Raw genomic sequence first — 20,446 nt, 5'->3', positions numbered from 1 at the left:
TTATGGTCAGCATAAAATCAGATGGCCTGTAGCAGTGGAATTATTGTATGTCTATTGTTAGATTTTATGAACATTTACATTTGGAAAAAGAAATTCTCATTGTCTTTGGTCTTGTTAGAAGAGGTTTTAGTGAACTCAGGGATATTAGGCTATCAACTACCATAACTTCAGTGAAAGCAAAGTCACTTCACCAACTGCCAGTTAGGCAGTGCTGCAAAACAGGGAGAAAGTATTACAAATTTTTAAAATAGCTGTTCTGAACAACCTGAACAAAATGCTTTGCTCCTCTCAGCTGCCTTCTTGTAATTCTATACTATTATTACTTACAAAAAGTACATTAAATTTATCTTGAGAGCAGTAAAAATATTTCTACACAATCTAGTAGACAATTTTCACGTCAGAAACAAAAGCATGCAAATGTTATCATTGGTCCTAGTTCTTCCAGTACCACTGAGAAAGCTGGAATCAACACAACACTCTTCCTGCAGCTTTCCTTTAGGCACAGTACATTGCACTTGAGTGTGTTCATCCTGCCAGATAACATCACCATCATCACATGGTGCATTTCAGAATTTGGGAAGAAAGAGGAAAAAAATTGGAGGGTAAAGGAGTTGCTGGAGGCAAAGTATTGTCACATAGACCCTTGCTCTGACTTTATCTCTTCAGCTTACACCTAGCTCAATAGAAATGTTGTATTAGGAGTGTTCCACTTGAGGTATTCTGCAACCCTGCTGCATGCTCATCCAGAGAGGTGAGAGACTCTCATCCAAACACATCTACTTAACCAGGATTATGTGTTCTTGATTTTCTTCAACAGGTGTCGACTTAAACAAACATGAATGCTCTGAAAAATCTCTTAGCACCAAGAAGATTAAACAAATGATACTGAGTTTTCAGGTTTTGTATACACACTATCCTCAGCTATTCATACACTTCCACTTAACAGCAATGAATTAGAGCTCTAAAAGACTGACTAAAGCAGCAACATGTTCTGTGTTTGAACAAGTAAGATTTAGTGATAAAAGCCAGCAACTGCCCTATAACCTCCAGGGTAAGTACCTCTTACTAAAATGTGTATGCTTGAAATTACTGCAAGGCAAATTGTTCTTCTATTTTCCAAACAAAGCAACCCATGAATCCAACACTCTGGCAAAGAGAGTTAAATCATAAAGCAGGGAAAGTGACACAGACAATGAGTCAGTACTTGGGAACCACAAAGACAGAATTCATAAGCATTGACTATGCTGACACCTAATGAGGTGCTAGAAAGGCTCTGCCTCTTGCTTTTAGCAAGCTGGAGGCCTGGTCCCTAGAGAGGACAGACAGAAAGCCTACAGTTCTCATGGTGGGTGGCTATTCCCTGAACACCAGCAAAGCCTTTGAGATTTTAATTCATAGTGGCACAGGAAAGAAATTCAAACCTTCACTGAGCTGACACTCAGAAGTCACCCTAATAAAAAGGACTCCCAGGGACATCCTGCCCTTAAATAAAGTAGGACTATGGGAAAGCTTTCCGTTCTTGCTAGATCTAGGATAGAGATTCACTAAGGAATAAACTCCCCTAAATGAAAACAAGGTACTGGGGTTCTAGACAGTCACATCTTTCCCCCAGTGTTGTGTCAAGAGAAACAAAGTGCTGAATAGGCTGCATTTATAAAGTTTAGGAAGACCCAAAGTGTCCCTAGATCTCAGAAGATGCAGGCAGAAAATGTATACAGTAAAACTGCTAATTTTTCTCACCCTTCTTTGTGTGAAGTCAGTAAGACAGTATGCTTCATCAAAGTTGAGGAAATCTCATTTAAAAGTGAGATGATAAGGAAAAATTGTCAGACATTTTGGAATTGTAACCTCATGGGATAGGAGCCAAAGGCAGCAGATAGATGGTGCACAACAGGGCTGGCCAGGGACTGGAACTGGGAACCACAGTGTTCCTGACTCCCACTAAGCTTGAAGCTGTGTGGAAGTTAGAAACCTCTGTCTCAGAAGGAATAGTATCTTGTCACTGATCAGCAGAACCTCAAAAGTTCTAAGCACGTCCATTTCCTGTGGAGTTATTGATGGTAAATAAACTCTATTTGGAAAAGTCAAAATGAAGGCTGGCACACCACCTTGGATGGGTTGATGAACCCTGATATCCGATAATATTCTTAGCAGTTCACTTCCTTCTGGGGATGAAACACCATAACTTATTCAAACCCCTGTGCTCTCTGCACCGCCAGAAGAACTTTAAATAGCATTTCAATGAGTTCAAAACTGCATGGTTTGATTTTGAATCATAGCTGCAATTTCTCTCTCCCTTTCAGACAGCATGGTATTTAACAGGACAGTGTGAAGGTTCAAGAATATTTTCTGTAAGTCAGAATAAATTACACAGTGCTAGCAGAACAGCAGAAAGAGGCATTATTGTGAGCTAAATCATTGCAGTTGTGTCATTGTAGAATGCTGAATCTAGACTTTTATCCAGAAAGAGTAATGGAAAAATCAGCCATAGAACTCCTGATTGCATTAAACTGGAAAGAGTGTGGCTAGTGCAATGAAAGCAAAGTGTTCTTGTCTCAAATTAATACCCACACCCATCACTGGCACCAACAGACTCAGTCATAAGAAATGTTCATTTAGAAGCAGCGATGAAACAATTTAGCATCAAAATCTAATCTGGCATCTGAACCTGCTATTTCTATACTGATTTTGAAATGCCAAACATCCCACGGGCCCTCCACGCCTCAATCAAAGCTGGCAATGTCAGTTAGAAGTTCAGAAGCCAGGTCACATTTCCAAATATTTCAAAACTTTTGAAAATCCTGTTTGGTTTCAAAGCTTGGGGATTCAAATTTGCAGGATACGCGAGGAATGCATGCAAACAAGATGAAAGGGAGTTCTAGTGTAATTTGATAGAACTCAGTTTTCATGTGTCACTGGAATAGAAAAACTGAAATTGAAGAGCATCCTGGAAGAAAACAATTTTTCATGCCTTGGAAGTGACACAGCTATTATTACCCTTCCTTCTTCCAGTCCCTGCCATTATCTTCTGTTATTCCAGGAGTGTGGCTGGAAGACTGCCAGAGAAGACTGAGGTAAAGAAGTCATTGAGAACCTCAGCCTTTCCCATGTCACCTGTCACCAGTACACCTGTTTCCTTTCTGAGGGGGGCCACACCATCCCTAGTCTTCTTTTTACCATTAACATACCTATAGAAATTTTTACTGTTCCCCTTGATCTCCCTGGCTAGATATAATTCTAACTGAGCTTTAGCCTTTTAAACCAGGTCTCTTGCTGCTCAGGCAGCTTCCTTACATGCCCCCTATTCCAGCTGTCCTTTCTTCCACTCCTTGTAGAATTTCTTGTGTGCCAGCATGTCCAGGAGCATACCTTGCTCATCCAGGCAGGTCTCTTAGCATTCTTTCCTGCTTTCCTCTTTCTGGGCCCCTCTTCCCTCTTGGGCTTTGTCCCATGGTACTTTGGCCAGCAGATCCCTCTTTCTATCCCACTCTTTCTCTCCCCCTAACAAGACATAGTTTCATAGTTTCATTCAGGGTTGGAAGGGACCACAAGGATCATCTAGTTCCAACCACCCTGCCATGGGCAGGGACACCCTACACTAGATCAGGCTGGCCAGAGCCTCATCCAGCCTGGGCTTAAACACCCCCAGGGACGGGGCCTCGACCACCTCCCTGGACAACCCATTCCAGGGTCTCACCACTCTCATGGTGAAGAACCTCCTCCTCACATCCAGCCTGAATCTCCCCACCTCCAGCTTCATTCCATTCCCCCTAGTCCTATCACTACCTGAGATCCTGAGAAGTCCTTCCCCAGCCTTCCTGTAGGCCCCCTTCAGATACTGGAAGGCCACAATTAGGTCACCTCGGAGCCTTCTCTTCTGCAGACTGAACATCCTCAACTCCTTCAGTCTGTCCTCATAGGAGAGGTGCTCCAGCCCTCTGATCATCCTTGTGGCCCTTCTCTGGACACCTTCCAGCACCTCCACATCCCTCTTGTAATAGGGGCTCCAGAACTGGACACAGTACTCCAGGTGGGGTCTCACCAGAGCTGAGTAGAGGGGGAGGATCACCTCCCTCGACCTGCTGGCCACATTTCTCCTTTCGTTTATTTTCTTATTTGGTTTTGGTTTTGTTTAGGGTTGTGTGTGTGTGCGTGTGTTTGGGGTTTTGTTGTTGTGGTCGTGGTTTGTTTTGGTGTGTGTGTTTGTTTGGGTTTTTTTGTTTGGTTTGGTTTCCCCTTCCCTTTTCCTTTCCCAGTGGGTGACGCTAATCTTTTTAAGCCAGGCGGTACTTGCCCTGGGCCACACCCCCTCCCCCTGACGGCCGGCACAATCCCTAGCTGTCCCTCTTCATATAGTTACTACGCATGCCCCATCTCTCAGTCGCTTCCTGCTGACTGAGCAGCGTGGATGAGAGCTGGCGGCGCTCTACCATTCTACACCCTCTCATAGATTTGAGCGCGCCTTATCCCTTTCGGGGCCTCTGAGAGGGTAGCCCCCAGGCACCCAGCGGCCCCAGAGCTACCCTGCACACAGCCTAATAGGGGCCTGTCCCAGTGCTACCACCACAGGGGCAGTTTCAAGGTAACAACATTGCAGTGAACGCAAACACCTACTTTCCTGGTGCGCGGAAGAGCTGCGCAAGAGGCTCGCGTTAAAAGCCTGAACACGGCGGCTGCGGAGCGGCAGTGGCCTGACCCCTCTCTGCCTCTCGCCCTCTGCCTGAAGCGAGCCCGCGCTCCACCACCGCGAGGCAACCCCCGGCCCACCCCTCCACCGCGCGCCCTGAGGAAACTGCAATTCCCAGCAGCCTGCGCGCGGCATCCTCCTATTGGCTGGCGGCTGCAGGAAGTGGTGGGTGGGGTGAGGGGTGAGGAGCGCGAGACTAGCAGCGGCCGGAAGCGAAGGCGCAGGTCGGGCTAGGGGTGCGCGGGGGTGGGCCCGGCTCTGGTGGGGGTGGAGATGCTATGGGGCGCGCTGGCCTGAGTCCGGCTCCTTATCTCGGGGGGCTGGTTAGGATTGAGGACACAAAGCCGGGACCGGCTGCCTGGAGCCTGGCCCGGGCGCAGTGTGTGGGGCTTTCGTGGTGGGGGCTCAAGGGGAACACAGTGCAAATGGGGGCTCGCTGCACGCAGTCTTCTGGGATCCAGGGTGGGTGAGAGGGTGCTGAGGCTTGTGGGTGGGCAAAGGTGTGTGACTTCAGCTCCACTGTAAGGGAAAATCCGTAGCATGGTGCTGTTCTAGTCCTAGGAAACTGCATTTGTGAATTAACCTATTTGTGGAAACAGTGTACTGCCCCCGTGACGCTGTATAGTGCGTAAAGTATGTATGTGTAAAGTGTTTCCCTTGGGTGATGTCAAGAGTGCTTTTAAGTACTTCAGAGATTCATTTGCTGACACGACATATATGTTATGCTTATTGAGGGTTATTTCTTTCTCATTTCTAACACCCTAATTCCTCTAAGGAGTCCAACATGGAAGAGTTTAAAGATGCAAGCCTTCCTGAAAAATTTCTTGACCAATTAAAACTTTCTGATCAGAAGTCTTCAGAGACTGCCCCCAAGGATGCACAGAATTCCCAAAATACTGAAACTGGATGTACATCATCTTCAGCCAAAGATCCCACAACAACAGATGAGAGTTTCCATGACTGTCATGACTCCTTTGAGGCAAAAGAACCCGTGCTGGATGATGATGGAAATTTACAGAATGACGAGAATAGCTCAAGGAAGCAGACAGAACTAGATGAAGAATACTTGCTAGAACTAGAAAAAGATATGCCAGAGGAAGAAAAACAGGTAATCCAAAGTACCAGTCTTGAATATAAAAGGACACATTATCAGTGTCAGAATTCAGTTTCTGAATGGTTTGTGTGTGTCATAAAAATGGACCTTCAAAACTCTCTAGTTTCACTGTTCTTAATTTCTCCTTTTAGGTAACAAATAGTTTGGTTAGATTTCCTTGCTGTTCTGAGCCCTTCCAGTGCAGATTTTTGTCTTACTTTCACCAGTGTGTAAATTTCCTGTGACTCAGATTATGAGAAACAAAAATCTTTCTGTTTCATGTTATTTAGTTCGTATGCATTCATTGTTTTCACTCAATTAGTTGCAAGGTGCTTTTCCAAAACTTGGAGCAGGTCTCAGGATAGCTTTCCTATCTGAAAGGCCAGTTTATGCAATACAAGTAATTGGGATTAAATTTGAAAATGTCCCTGTACATTACTTGGCTTTCATCAAACAAACACAGCAGATGTGTGGGCTTCTTTATTTTCAGTATAGTTATGCTGAACGAAATGTTTTGTTGAGAAACTGGGTGATGTCGTTGGGTGTGATGAAACAGGTCATGGGTGGGTCCAAGGGTCTCTGTAAAGGTGTTTACACTCCTGTAAGTCTCTGTGAACCAGTTTTTTTCACCCTCAGTCAGTGACTTAACAGCACATTGTTTCCAAGGTTCTGAGATACTATGGTCATCTAGTAGGTAGAAAAAGACCCTTTTTTAGTTTGGGGTTTTTTTCTGACTTTGAGAAAACTTGTGAAAGTTGTGGCTTAAATAGTACCCTTGCTTGTAGTGAGGGATATCTGACCAAAATTCATCACTGAAGGCAAAAAGGTATTTTTTCATCTGTAGTACAGATCATTATGTTAATGTACAAGTTCCTTGAGGTGGAAAAGCAATATGGGGAAAAAAACCCATGAAATACTATCTCCCTGAAGTAGGAATGAGCCTGAATCTTAACACTTGTCTACTGCTTGACCTTGTGGAAATCACTGCATATGTATCTCAACCTATCTCTCAGTTTTGACCTCTGTAAAATGAGGATTATGATGCTTGCTGGTTGTAATACTTTGAGATCCAGTAATGAATAAAGTGGGGGGTGAGAATGCAAATGTTAAAGAGTTATCTAGTGCATCCTTTGCCCCAGAAGTGACTCTGGAGTTCATCTAGTTCAGCTTCCTGCTCCAAGTTAAATCGCATAGATCAGACTGCCCAGAGCCACACAAACATCTCAGAATCTGGCCCTTCTTTTTTCTGCATGCCTATAAAAAATCGAGTCAGTCTCCATTTTCTCTTGCCATGAAGCCTCCTCTGAGCCACCTTTTTCTGAGGCTGAACACTTAGTTCTTCTAGGCTGTCTACTTAAGTCATGGTCTCAAGTGTCCTAATCGCCCTGGGAGCTGGACTCCCTCTGGGAAGTTGATAGCTTTTTGGACAGAGTGGAGAGGGCAAAATCACTTTCCCTGACCTACATCACGTTGTCCTTGCATTTTTCCAGTTTAGCCTAAATAGTCCCTATTCTCTTCTTGTATTTATTGTGTGTACAAGGAGCATTGTCATCCTGAGTCATAATGAGGCTTTTGCAGCAGCCTGTAACTTGAAAGCAGCATGAGAGTTTCATAACCAGAATGATAAAAGCTATGAGAAAATTATGCCATAGAGTTAACTCTGGAAAGTTAGTGTGGGGTGTCCCTGCCCATGGCAGGGGGGTTGGAACTAGATGATCCTTGTGGTCCCTTCCAACCCTGACTGATACTATGAAAGAGCAGCAGGCTGGGAAATTTGGTGTCTTTTTTTTCGTCCCGCTCCTGTTTCTGTTGTATGTTAGATAATCATCTAAAGCTTGCCTTGTGTAAAATGAGCAAAAGAAACATGAGTGTTAAATATGTGGATTTAGCTTTGTGGAACTCCATTGAAAGGTGCTCTGGGAGTACAAAATAATAACTGTTTAAAGCCGCAAAGATTTCTTTAGCGGAAGTATGGAGACAGCTGCAGTTCTCATCTTTCTCTCTGTTTATTTCCAGTGGTCAGTTGTGCCTTTCAGTTGGGTTTGTGAGGATACCAAATGAAATGGAGGAGAGATCCCATCCCTTAGTATCACCATGACTCTTAGATTTGCAATACTTGCATTGTGAACTTTATGCTGCATAGAGAGCTATTTGAGTGGATTATGGAGGCAGTCTTTAAATGACAAGTCTTTTTTCTCTAGCAAAACGTTGTTGGTATCTGTTACAAGCAGAACCTGTGAAATTCAGACTCTCAAGAGAAATGGGAAGCTTACAGCAGCTGTTACACCTACTGGAGTAGCCCATCTGCATGATCTTCCCCTGCATCACTTTCTAATGTCTGTGTAGTAAAACCATGCAGGTTGGTGATTCCTGAAGTCCTCAGCTCCCCTTATCGTGCTTGGAATTGATGGCTACAAGTCTTAAGTTATTTTTAAAAGTGAAACATTCTTTACAGTTTGATTGTCAGAAGAAGCTGTTGAATGATGCCCCTTTTATGAAAAATTACTGCAGCTGTGGGCTGAAAACAGCTGCTGTACATCCATTTATTCAGAGGTTTTAAAACATTTGAAACCTCCTTACAACTGCTCAAATGGCTGTTTTTAAGAGCGGTAATTTACTAGTTACTTGATTTTTGTTGTCGTTGCAGCAGGAGAAGAGGAGGCAGAAATATGCAGAGCTCATCTGTTGGACTGTTTAGTAGGAGTGACCAGGCACTGCAGCAGTGCTATGTTTGCTACTTGGGCAGTCCTTGATCAGTTATGCTCAGCCCTCTGATGCCTCCTTCATTGTGCTAGCACACCTCTCCCTGGGAGTGTGCAGTGAACCAGTTACGAGCACCGATTCAGGTGAAAAATAATGCTGTGTTTTTAGATCAAGGGCACTGCTGGTAAAAGTAGATAGATATCAACTGGCAGCCTCCTGATGGCACACAAGGTTAGATGGATTGTCTTCATTTAGACTATTTGCCTAAAGAAGAAAAACTTGCTATGAGCTATGCTGGCTGCACCAATCATAAACTATGCACTGAAGTCGTAAGGGAAGCTGGATGTTAGCCCTGCTCAAATGAGATTTACGGAGCTGCACCTCAATACTTGCTTGGGATTTTTAAACTAAGTCCATTGTTACATTTTAGCAGCTTTAATAAATGAGTTCTTTTGATTGATGTCCACCAGTAATTAATCTCTAGGAAAGGAAGTTTCTCATTTCTTCTGGAGATGTAAAGTGAGGTTCTAGTCCTTCCTCAGTGTATTTATGCAAACCCTGGGTGCAAGCCTTCATGGTAGCAGTTCTGAGTAGAAATTCTCACCTCTGCTGCTGCAGAGATCAAGGTGAAGGAGCAAGTGGCTGTGTATTTTCCCTCTATTATATTTCTAGAGCTTCATAGAGTGAGATTTCTATTTAAGCAACAGGAATTACTCATAGGGAAGCACTGCCACTCTGCACAATGAGGACAAAGTAAGAATTTGAAGGGATATTAAGACACAAGCCTGCAAGAAATAGTCTTAAAAATAGATGTAGTATGGAGCCTGGTTACCTGCCTGGACTTGCAACTCTGAGCTTTTTAAGAATTAAGCAGCCTGAAACAAAATTCACTTTTATAAGATGCTGCTGTTGTTATTGTTTCCAAAGCATGCTGATTACTGCCTTAGCAGAAGCACTGAGCAGTAAATTGCTTTTGATGCATTACAAACAGATTTTTCTGGTTAGTTGTCATTGACAGTGATGGCTTTGACGTTGGTCTGGTCTGCAGAATTAATCAGAAGACACTCAACAGCTGTTACATGGTAATTGTTTCAGTCTGACCCAGTCCTCTTCTGGAGAGGCACCCATTAATTATGAGTTTATCCAGCAGCAAGATTTGAATCCCTCATGCTTTTCCATTGTGACAGATGTTGTCTTGTTTTTGGGGCCTTGTCTGGCAAAGACTTGAGCACCTGGCCTAGTAAGCTCTTATTTTGGTTATAGGGTGCTCATTTCTAGCTGCTGTAAGACCCTGGAATAAATATCTAGTATTCCTCAAAAGCATTTCCTATCTTTGGGCTGTTGACTATGCATTAGAGCTACGCTGGCTGGAATCATGCTCAGCTCCTCTTTTAACACTAGGAAATGTGTCAGCAAGACAAGGAACACAGCTCTAGTAGTGAAGATTCTTGGTTAGCATCTTATTAGCCACTCTGTAAGAATTAAGTGAAACTGATCTTTGAGAAAGAGTAGTTTGGAGTTACACCTTTTTTCAGTTACTGGGTTAAACAGTTAAACTTCTTTTCATTTTCTGTTCCTGTTTTCTGTGGAAGTTCTAGGATGTGTTAGAAAATATGGTCTTGAGAAATTTATTTCAGCTGCTCCTCTCTTCACTCTTCCTCATGCTCCAGGTTGATCCCATTGTTCTTTCATAAATTATAGCTTCTGTGTAGAATGTGTTTTTCCAGGGGTTGAAGAATGGATCTGGGATTTCTTCTGAGACCTCTTCCTGGGTGTAGTTGTTCATTTCAGCATGTGATGTTTTCCTAGTTCTACCTGTCCAGTAGTAGCCTCACCTCTGTCAAAGCTGCTGTTTTTTCTGTAGGATTTACAAAATAAAAGCTAAGGTACAAAAAGGTACAAAATGGATGATGGGATAGACAAAGTCCTCATGTGTTGATGCTTGGAGACAGCCTCAGAACACTTTTCATGAAGAACTATGTGCTTGGACAAAAAAAAATCAGATTATTAATACATCTGACAATACAACTGACTGTGCACTAGTAAAAGTTACTGCATAAATTACTGACAAATACCAGTAAGGAATTTGTCTCCTGTGACCAATTCTCATCAGCATTCAGACAGTTGGGTTTTGAAGGCATCACAATGGAATCTTTTGAAATGTAATAAAAGGTGATCCCCTTATTCAGATGACATAACTTATTAACCTGAATCCTGTATACAGTGCAGCACAATACAAAAGGTGCTATTGTTTTGGATAAATCAGAGGACAAGATGGATTGCTGGGCTGAAACTGCCCTGTCTTACAGCTTGCAAAATGGGACAAGCTGTTCTGTTACATTTTCTGATTTAATCAAACTTGGAGAAGAAAATTGGAGAAGTGTATCTGTGCCTACAGGAGTAATTAATTCCTAGTGCTGGTGAGAATAACTTGGATAAAATGTGGAGTTACAATCCCCCTGTAGTTCTTTAAATTTTTAAGCAACCATAAGTCTTCTGCTGGATGGCAGTTTAAGAGAAAGAGTGAAAGAGTATACTTTCATCTTCCTTTCAGTACTGCTCTCTGATTTTTAGTCTTCTATTTGCTTTTGCATTTCTCTGGGTGGTGCTGGTAGTACCAAACTGAGACCTTTTTGACTTGAATAGAGTAGAATAGAATTAACCAGGTTGGAAAGGACTTTCGAGATCATCGAGTCCAACCTATCATCCAACACCATCTGATCAGCTAAACCATGGCACCAAGCACCCCATCCAGTCTCTTCCTAAACACCTCCAGCAATGGTGACTCCACCACCTCCCTGGGCAGAGAAAATGAGATGATGGATTAAGTGTTTGGCCCCTTTTTTCCTGCCTGAGGCTGTTGCTTGTGGAACAGGAGTGACTGAATGGCACATATTGTCACTTAGGAATAGTCACAGTTAGTTTGACATGTTAACTTAAACTGACTGTCAAGGATGGATGTGACCTGTTGTCTGTGGAAGTGCTGCTCACAATTTGAGCACAGGTAGTGCTGTACCATGGAGTAACAGCAAGCAGAGATCAGCCACAGTCTGGCAATGTTTATCACTCTACCCCTTGAGCAGAGAGGGCAGATTTGGCACAGTCTTTGCAGCTCTTAGCAAGATTTGGGAAAGGCTTTTTTGAGTGACTCCAACCTTAAGCTGAAATTAAACTCCTCTTAAGTGTGTGGTACAGCAATAGCCTCACACAACTGCAGGGGGAAGCAGATGACTACTAATGGATGGCTTAGAACTGGAATTTGAAACTGAAAAAATAATGCTCCTTATCTGTTCAAATTCCTTGCTTCTGTGCACCCTTTGAACTCTTGCAATTTTAAATTGGCTGCTGCTTGGTGACCTTACAAAAGGGTACATGAGATGCAGATGTGCATTGTCACACTGTATAAATAGCCTTGCAGGGAAGAGGGAATCTGCGTTTGCTGCTCTTGACAAAACTGGAGCTAAGAACAGTTCCCTACCAATGTTAAATCAATTGATCAAATAAAATGCATAGGAACAGCCAGAGGAAGCATAGTTGGAAGCATTACAAACTGAGGGGGGTTGTCCTTCATCTCTCAGCAGCTATTTTTAAGGATTTCACTTCCAGCATTTTTATATTGGTTACTTCCAAAACAAACAGTGGAAATGTGTAGGTTGCTTTTCCCTCTGATAGCAGAATAATGCTTCAGTGCTTTTATTTTTAACCCTGAGGCTTTTGGCACTTCAGCTAAGGTCTAGAGACTGCATTTGATGCCCTTTCTTCTGAATTACTGCACTTTGTTGTCAGAAGACCAAGCACTCTTAGTTTCTTCAGAGTATGAACGACTGCAATTCAGTAACCAAAGCTGCAGATACTTTCAGTCAGATTACTGGTTAAATGTAGTAACTCCTTTGGGACTTTGTTGTTGTTGTTGTTGTTACTTTATGCATCAAAAACTAGTGCCTGTCACTTGGTATTTGTCATCAATTTGCACAAAAACCCAAACATTTAAGATTTTGCTGACTTTTGAACAGCAGAAAATCGTAGTGGAGCGTGAGTTAGGGAAGTTGTGCCTGACCCTAATGTCATATATGAGCAGCCTGAGGGAATGTAATGGGCCAAGATATCTTTAGGCAGAGAGCATTCTAGGAGTTCAGTCTGACCTACTTCCCTCACTGAGGAAAAGGAAACCTGCCCTGCAGCTACTTGGTTCTTTTGCTGAAAAATGAGTGGGTGGGGACACTGGAATGACATTGTGCAAAATTTGTCCCAAGGACAAGTCACTTGCAATTTTTTCAGTCTGGGCTGATATGATCACAGTAAACTGATGACCAGTCAATTTGCAGTCGTCTGTTGAAGCTGGAAATCTAGCACACTGAGTGAAGAGGTTATGTCTTCTAGCAGTGGTTTGGTTTTGGCTGGTTTATGGTTTGTTTTTTACCCTGTATTTGAATAGAAGGCAGATTCTGAGGGCATTCATTGGAGCAGTCCTTTCAGGTTAAATATAAATCCATCCAAAATAGTTGACTTTCCACTGCTTTTATGTTAGGATTTTCTGTTAAAGAAATATATATGTGGAGGAATGAGTGATGTATTTGTTCCACAAGTAATTACTGTGCTTGTGAGGGCAGTACGTTTAGGGCTTCAGGGCTGTGGTGTGTGGCAGCTTCTGTCCTTCTTCCCCAAGAGCTTCCCCAGCTCACACCTAAGCATGAGGAGGAACTTCTTTACTGTAGGGGTGATAGAGCCCTAGAGCAGGCTGCCCAGGGAGCTTGTGGAGTCTCCAGCTCTGGAGACTTTCAAAATCCACCTGGATGTGTTGCTGTGTGACCTTCTCTAAGTGAACCTGCCTTGGTAGGGAGGTTGAACTAGATGATCTCTGGAGGTCCCTTCTGATCTCTACCATTCTGTGACATACCAAGGAAGAGGCTTTTGGGGGTGGAGTTTTATTGAGTCATCAGCTACCCAGTGTCCCAGTGTGAGAGTCATTAAACTCTTTGGTTGCTCAGAACATCTTTGGCCGTGTTTCTCTGGTGATCAAAGCCATACCTTGGTCTTTCTTCTGTGCTGTTGAGACTTCAGGTCACAATCCTTTTGGCTGCCTGAGAAAGAATTTCACAATTGAAGAGTTTTCTGTTGTTCCTTTTTTATGAAAACAAATCTATTTTAAACTTACTCAGCCCTATGAGGAGAGGCTGAGGGAGCTGGGGTTGCTTAGCCTGGAGAAGAGAAGGCTCAGGGGAGACCTTGCTGCTCTCTGCAACTACCTGAAGGGAGGTTGTAGCCAGATGGGGACTGGTCTCTTCTCCCAGGCAACCAGCACCAGAACAAGAGGACACAGTCTCAAGCTGCACCAGGGGAGCTTTAGGCTAGATATTAGGAAGAAGTTCTTCATGGAAAGAGTGATTGGCCATTGGAATGTGCTGCCCAGGGAGGTGGTGGAGTCACCATCCCTGGAGGTGTTTAGGAAGAGACTGGATGGGGTGCTTGGTGCCATGGTTTAGTTGATTAAATAGTGTTGGATGATAGGTTGGACTTGGTGATCTCAAAGGTCTCTTCCAACCTGGCTAATTCTATTCTATATTCTCCTGAAGTCTATTTGCTTTATAAATCACTTCACATTAGTGTTTAATACTTGACTGAGGTAACCACGTAAGATTTTGTAATAAATTTAATAGAATGAAACAAAATAGTGATGATGCTGCAGGCATAACTTCTAATGCAGTATGCCTTGATTTTAGTATTTCTGCATCAGGAGTACTGTAACTCTGCTGTAGTTCTCATTTTGCACAAAAAATTTCTTCCCTTATTGTAGAGGTTTGACTCTACCTTATGCAACAGTGAATCAGTGACACTTAAAGGCCAATTCTAAATAGGTCATGAGCAATGAAGTCAGTAGGGCCAGTGTCTCAAGGATTCTTTCTGTTGAAGGAGGGCTGTCTGTGTAGATCTTTCATATTTTCCAGTAGCTCTTCCATGTTTCCCTAACCTGTTCTGTGCTGAAATTTGATTGCTTTGTTCACTGCTGTGAAAATTACTTCTATGGTGCTAACCTTCATTCTATGACTTTCACTCAGCTCAAGATGTTTTAAAAACTCCTTTCTGTGGAGGGCCAACTGTGTGTGGCAGTGACCTTGCTGGAGCTGTTCTGTGTGGCACTTTGACAGTTTGATGATCTGGATGAAGGCATTGAGTCCATCATCACTAAATTTGCTGACAACACCAAGCTGGGAGCAGGAGTTCATCTGCTGGAGGCAGAGAGGCTCTGCAGAGGGACCTCAACAGGCTGGGCAGATGGGCAGAGTCCAATGGCATGAGATTGAACACATCCAAGTGCCGGGTTCTACACATTGGCCACAACAACCCCATGCAGTGCTACAGGCTGGGGTCAGAGTGGCTGGAGAGCAGCCAGGCAGAGAGGGACCTGGGGGTACTGGTCGATGGTAGGCTGAACATGAGCCTGCAGTGTGCCCAGCCAGCCAAGAGGGCCAGTGGCATCCTGGCCTGCATCAGGAAGAGTGTGGCCAGCAGGAGCAGGGAGGTCATTCTGCCCCTGTACACTGCACTGGTTAGGCCACACCTCGAGTCCTGTGTCCAGCTCTGGGCCTCTCAGTTTAGGAAGGAGGTTGACTTGCTGGAACGAGTCCAGAGAAGAGCAACAAAGTTGGTGAGGGGTTTGGAACACAAGCCCTATGAGGAAAGACTGAGGGAGCTGGGATTGCTTAGCCTGGAGAAGAGGAGACTCAGGGGTGACCTTATCACTCTCTATAACTACCTGAAGGGAAGTTGCAGACAGGCGGATGTTGGTCTCTTCTCCCAGGCAGCCAGTACCAGAACAAGAGGACACAGTCTCAGGCTGTGCCAGGGGATGTTTAGGTTGGATGTTAGGAAGAAGTTCTATACAGAGAGAGTGATTGCCCATTGGAATGGGCTGCCCAAGGAGGTGGTGGAGTCGCCATCCTTGGAGGTGTTCAGGAGGAGACTTGATGGGGTGCTTGGTGCCATGGGTTAGCTGTTTGGGTGGGTTGGACTGGTTGATGGGTTGGACGTGATGATCTTGAAGGTCTCTTCCAACCTGGTTTGGTTTATTCTAAATAAATGGTACAGCTTTCAAATGCAGTTATGTACTCCCTGTGCTGAACAACAAAATCCTGCATATGCATTGTGCTTTTAATTTGTGGGGTTTTGGCACACTTGTGTTTAGAAAGCACCACCATCAGTGCAAGTGACATTGTGGAGGGACTTGTGTTGGTTTGTCAGCCCACCCTAGGGGAAAGCCAGTTTCTAAGTAGTGGTGCCTATTTTGTCTGCCCTGTGTTTTGTTGTATTTGTTTAAATGTGAGGAGCAAAAAGTATTAGAAGACATATTTAATAGGCAATAGGAAAAAACATGAGTGATCCTGGGATGTTTCAAAAGGGTTGGATGGTCTTTCATTATGTAATTTTATGTATCACAACTGAATGCCCTTCCCCAGTGCCTAGTTTTCAGACCATTGTGATCTGTCATTACTAAGAAGGTGACAATGGTAAGGTGAATTACTTTCCAAAACCAATGAAAGCAAGAGGAGAGAGCCTCTGATTTTGTATTGTTTGTCAGCTGCTTGGCATAGCAGTGAGATGGTGCAGTGCTCCACAAAGAGTACTATATTTAGCTGTTTCCAAGGAGATGTTCTGTGCGATATTGATAATTGCATTAATCCTTGATTTACACAATCTGCAGGAAAGGAAACTGCTCCTTTTCCTAGTGTTGGCTTTTTAATTGCTCAATGATCTGTAATTTATAGACACCTTGGTTCAGGTCCTTTGTGTATGCATGCCTGTTGGGGACAAAAATCAGTGGCCAAATGATCATTTTTCTACCATAGAAATTATTCATGAGCATGAGCATTGCTTCTTGATGTTACTGCCTTACACTTGCTTTGTTTGTGTGTGTGTGTGTGAGGTATGTCTGCATGTGAAAGTCTTCCATTGTAAATAGGTTGAGGGGATGGCTGGGTGACATTCTGTGTTTTCTGTGTCAAAGGCTAAGAGCATTCATGTCAACTTCACTTGTGCCAAGAGTACTGTTAAGATATTCATGGTTGAAAACACAACTCTGCTCAGCATGTGCAATTTTCACTGTATAACAGAACAATCTTCCTGTCTCCGAGTCTGATGGTTTAGTCACTCCCTGCATAAGAAATCTTCCAGGGCAGTATTATCCCTGGAACTGTTTCTGATGCAGGCAGCTCAACATGCCATGTACATCTCTGAAAGTAACTGAATTTCTGAGGTGGAATGACTTCAATCAAGACTTTTGAGACTTTACATCTAAAATACATTCTACATAGTTGACCTGCACCAACTGAATTAAATGGAGTTGGAGAGAAGCAAAGAGCCACCTAAAAAGCTACCATATAATCCACTCCTCCTGCACATTGTTGCCCATGAACTACAGATTTTTAATTGCCTTGCTGTTATACTCCAGTGTTTCATGGATGTATAAAATCTCTCATGTCAGAATGACTACAAGCGAGTGATCTTGGTTCCAGTTAAAATTCTCGGGGTTATATTTTATTCTGATTTCCATTCATACTTTGTTTGGAACTGCAGCTGACCTACTTGTTCATTTCAATTAAATACTTTGAGACATTGTCTTTTCTTTTGTAGAAAAGAAGAAAGGAGAGCACAACACTGAAGGAGAAAGGAAATGAGCAGTTCAAGAAAGGAGGTGGGTGGATAATCTTTTAACTCCACATGGATTTAAGAAAATCTTAAATTCTTAGCCATCATGGTGGTGGTGTAGAAAACCCATAGGAAGCTCTCACACCTACCATTGTTCAAATTTATCATCAGTATCATTTTTATCCAGGTCTAGAGAACAGAAAGAAGTAGCAGACCTCCTTAAAAGTTGTTTGAATCACAGACTTGGATTTCTAAAGCATACTTCTCATGAAAGCTAAGTGTGTAGGTCAGGAGCATGATGCACACACATCTGGACTATCTTCTGTTTGACATGTGTATATACATTGTAGCTTGTGCCAGAATTGGTCATGTTCTGACCATGACCAGCATACATAACAGCAGGGTTGAGGTCAGTAACACATAGTTACAGCAGTGCTTTTAATTAAAAAACACAAAGGAGGAAGTGATTTTTGACTCCTGCCTTTCATTTAAGGTCCTGGTGGGTAGAGGATTCACAAAGAAACCAGGAAATGCGGATTCATACTTTCCTCAGTCAGCAGGGACAAAAACAAATAACTTCCCAGAAGTATACCCTGATAACCAGACAGTGGCCTTCCTGTTAGAAGTGTCTTATTGTGTGCTGAGAGCAAGATTCCTGGGGAATGACTTATCAGTTCAGGCCAGCATCAGAGTAGGCAGAAGGGAACTGCTTGGGCCAGGATAGCAGCAAGCTTGTAATGTTGGCTGAATCATCTTGTGAAGTCTCATCCCTAGCCTCCTGTTGACAGGTTCTCTGGCAGCTCTTTCTAGTGTGTTTGTGCCTGCCAAAGTGCTTACTAATCAGAAATACAGAAACCTTTAAGCACCTGGATGGTCAACAGCTAATGTGCAAAGAGAAAATCGCTGTGCCTTGAGGACAATGTACTTGTCAGCTGGCAGGGCACTGTTCAGAGTCAATACAGGGCCCATTCATTCTTGACTCTGCCTTCATCAGAAAATGAATAACTTCATAATCCCATGTGGTTTACCACTGGTCCTTGCTTTAGACCAGACTTGATGATGGATGACCTTCAGGTGATAATGGGTTTGTGGTGACTGACCTTTAAGTCATTGAAGATTATGAGGCAAATAGAGTATCTCTGTAGCTGCTTTGAGCAGGTACCAGTGCAGTGATGTGTTTCAGCATGTGCTTTCTTTCAGATCAAGGATCCACTCAAGGAGACTGGTATTGAAATAGAGTGAAACCGTTGCAGGGATGATAATTATATGCACTTCATGCTGCATTTGTTGCATTAAGCTCAGGACTATATTTATGCTTTTACAGGGGTGTTGATAGGAAAATAATTAATTGTCATTGATACATGTACTAAGTAATGTACTTTGAGAGCAGCTACTGATTCTGGTTTAAGATTGCATCATGCATTGAGAAATGTTTCCAAAGTAATCTCAGCCATGTGGCTCACTGACTGTACTGGCATTTGAAATAAATGGTCTGTTTTGTTTTTCTGCTATTGCATCTGCAGACTATGGGGAGGCAGAAGACTCTTACACAAGGGCCCTGCAGATTTGTCCAGCGTGCTTCCAAAAAGACAGGGCTGTTTTATTTTCAAATAGAGCTGCTGCAAAAATGAAACAGGTGAATTTTCTCTTTATTTCATTCAACAGCAGGTATTGATTATATGACAAATGCAATACTGAAGTCATTAGGGGTGCATAAAGAAGGGCAAAGGGACAAAGCTGTTTGCACATTTTGCTGCTTGCTCAGTCTGTCATGCTCCTGGTAGAACTGCTGGTATGCATGGTTTTACTGAGGATAAATGCAAACACAAAAGTTGTTGTGGGAACAGCTGTCCAAAGCTGCTCTGCTGCATTATGTTTAAAACACTGATTTTCCTTGGTTAGAATTGTTGTCAGTGTTTTTCCTAAGGGCCTGTGGTGTCAGGCACTCATCTTCATTTGGTGGTCTCAAATGCTTAGAGGCATAGGCAGGACATGCTAACTATGGCTTTATTAATTCAGTGAGTCTGCTTCCTTCACAGCTGCTATGTAGCAGGACAGGCCTGCATTGTAGGGTATGGTCTGGATAGAATGTCTGCAGCTTTCTTCATATGTTTTCTGTTCCTTGACCAGGGACAGGTGCCCAGATGTTACCAGGAAGAGCAATACACTCACCATGGAAGTCATAGAAGACAATCTATCAGAACAGAAACTTTCACTCCTTTTGAAAGAGGAGAGATTAAGAATTCAGGAGAAATTACTCCCTATTTTTGCCCTTTTTTAAAGGTTAAATTATTATAGAAAGATAGCACAGTAACTCCTATCCTCGGTTTACCCCCTTGCAAAAGGAACTTATCTTGCAGTTTTCCTTCAGCATTGAAGACAGATAAAGTTCTAGTTAGAAATGTACCTTGCAGCCATATTTAGTCACACATAAATGAATTCTTACTCAGCACAGAGTATTCTTGGTCAGCTGCAATTATCCAGCTTGCTGTTGGGATACCAAGTTGTTCAAGCAGACAAGAGAAATATGGAATAAAATCTGTAATAATAGATGCTGCAGCCTTTCATATGTGAAAGCTGTAAACAAAAGAACTTCCTCCTACCCCAGTATTAACTATTCATATCACTGAGAAGCTAATCCAGTATTCCCCAAAGGAACCCAAGGTGATGAAAGACTGTAGTTTGTGCACAGTTATGCCACCAGTATAGATCCATGGAACCTGGCAGACCAATACATTACTCTGAAAATAGATTCATATTATTACTGCCCCATTAAGTTTGTTCTTCCATACCTGCTCACCTATTTGTTTTGCACTACAATAAAAGCTTGTGAGGCGTTCTTCTCTGAGACAGCTTCTGGTTTATGGAGGAGAAAGTAGTTCCTCAGGTGGAGAACAATTGCTATTACTTAGATCAACAATACAAGCACAGAACAGCCTGGGTTTGGTTTTTTTTCATTATTTCCTTTTTAATCCCCTTTGGTTTAGATGAAAATAGGATCTCTGTCTCAGCTCTTATGCTTCTTTTCTTGTTTCCTTACAGGCAGATTGCATGGCTCTTGTCTTCTAACTCTGGTTGTCTGGCTCCACTAAAATGCTGTCCCTAACAGTTCTGAAAGTCTCATGCATTGTCCTTTGTAGGGAAAGCTGTACTGGTGCTACAGGCAGTATCTGCTTTCTAAATGTCTTAGCTCTTACAGAAAATAATTTATCCAGGACCCTTGGGAACCTATTCCAACCCCTTAATTAATTGACAAAGGTAGAAAAGCTGTAGCTGGGTTAAGCCAAGGCCTGCAGATTTGACTCAGCCTTTGACTGCAG

At 43.0% G+C, this 20,446-nt stretch overlaps 1 protein-coding gene across 2 annotated transcripts in view; it reads left to right on the top strand.

Annotated features, from left to right (window-relative positions):
• The first annotated feature begins 4,861 nt into the window (after nucleotides 1–4,861).
• Nucleotides 4,862–20,446, top strand: part of TTC1 (tetratricopeptide repeat domain 1) — a 39,160-nt gene continuing 23,575 nt past the window's right edge. The window contains exons 1-4 of one of the 2 annotated variants that reach the window (XM_068159746.1): nucleotides 4,862–4,911; nucleotides 5,463–5,795; nucleotides 17,112–17,172; nucleotides 18,650–18,762. In XM_068159746.1, the coding sequence (XP_068015847.1) occupies nucleotides 5,472–5,795; nucleotides 17,112–17,172; nucleotides 18,650–18,762 (498 nt within the window). In that variant the 5' untranslated portion in view covers nucleotides 4,862–4,911; nucleotides 5,463–5,471. Of the gene's footprint in view, nucleotides 4,912–5,030; nucleotides 5,150–5,462; nucleotides 5,796–17,111; nucleotides 17,173–18,649; nucleotides 18,763–20,446 lie in introns of those variants that run through there. The other variant, XM_068159755.1, reaches the window with a different exon arrangement.

This window comes from Melanerpes formicivorus, unplaced genomic scaffold, assembly GCF_026170545.1.
Source record: "Melanerpes formicivorus ecotype bairdi unplaced genomic scaffold, bMelFor1.0.p_v2 SCAF_2, whole genome shotgun sequence".
Lineage (NCBI taxonomy): Eukaryota > Metazoa > Chordata > Aves > Piciformes > Picidae > Melanerpes > Melanerpes formicivorus.
This window is presented reverse-complemented; position numbering and strand designations above follow the sequence as displayed.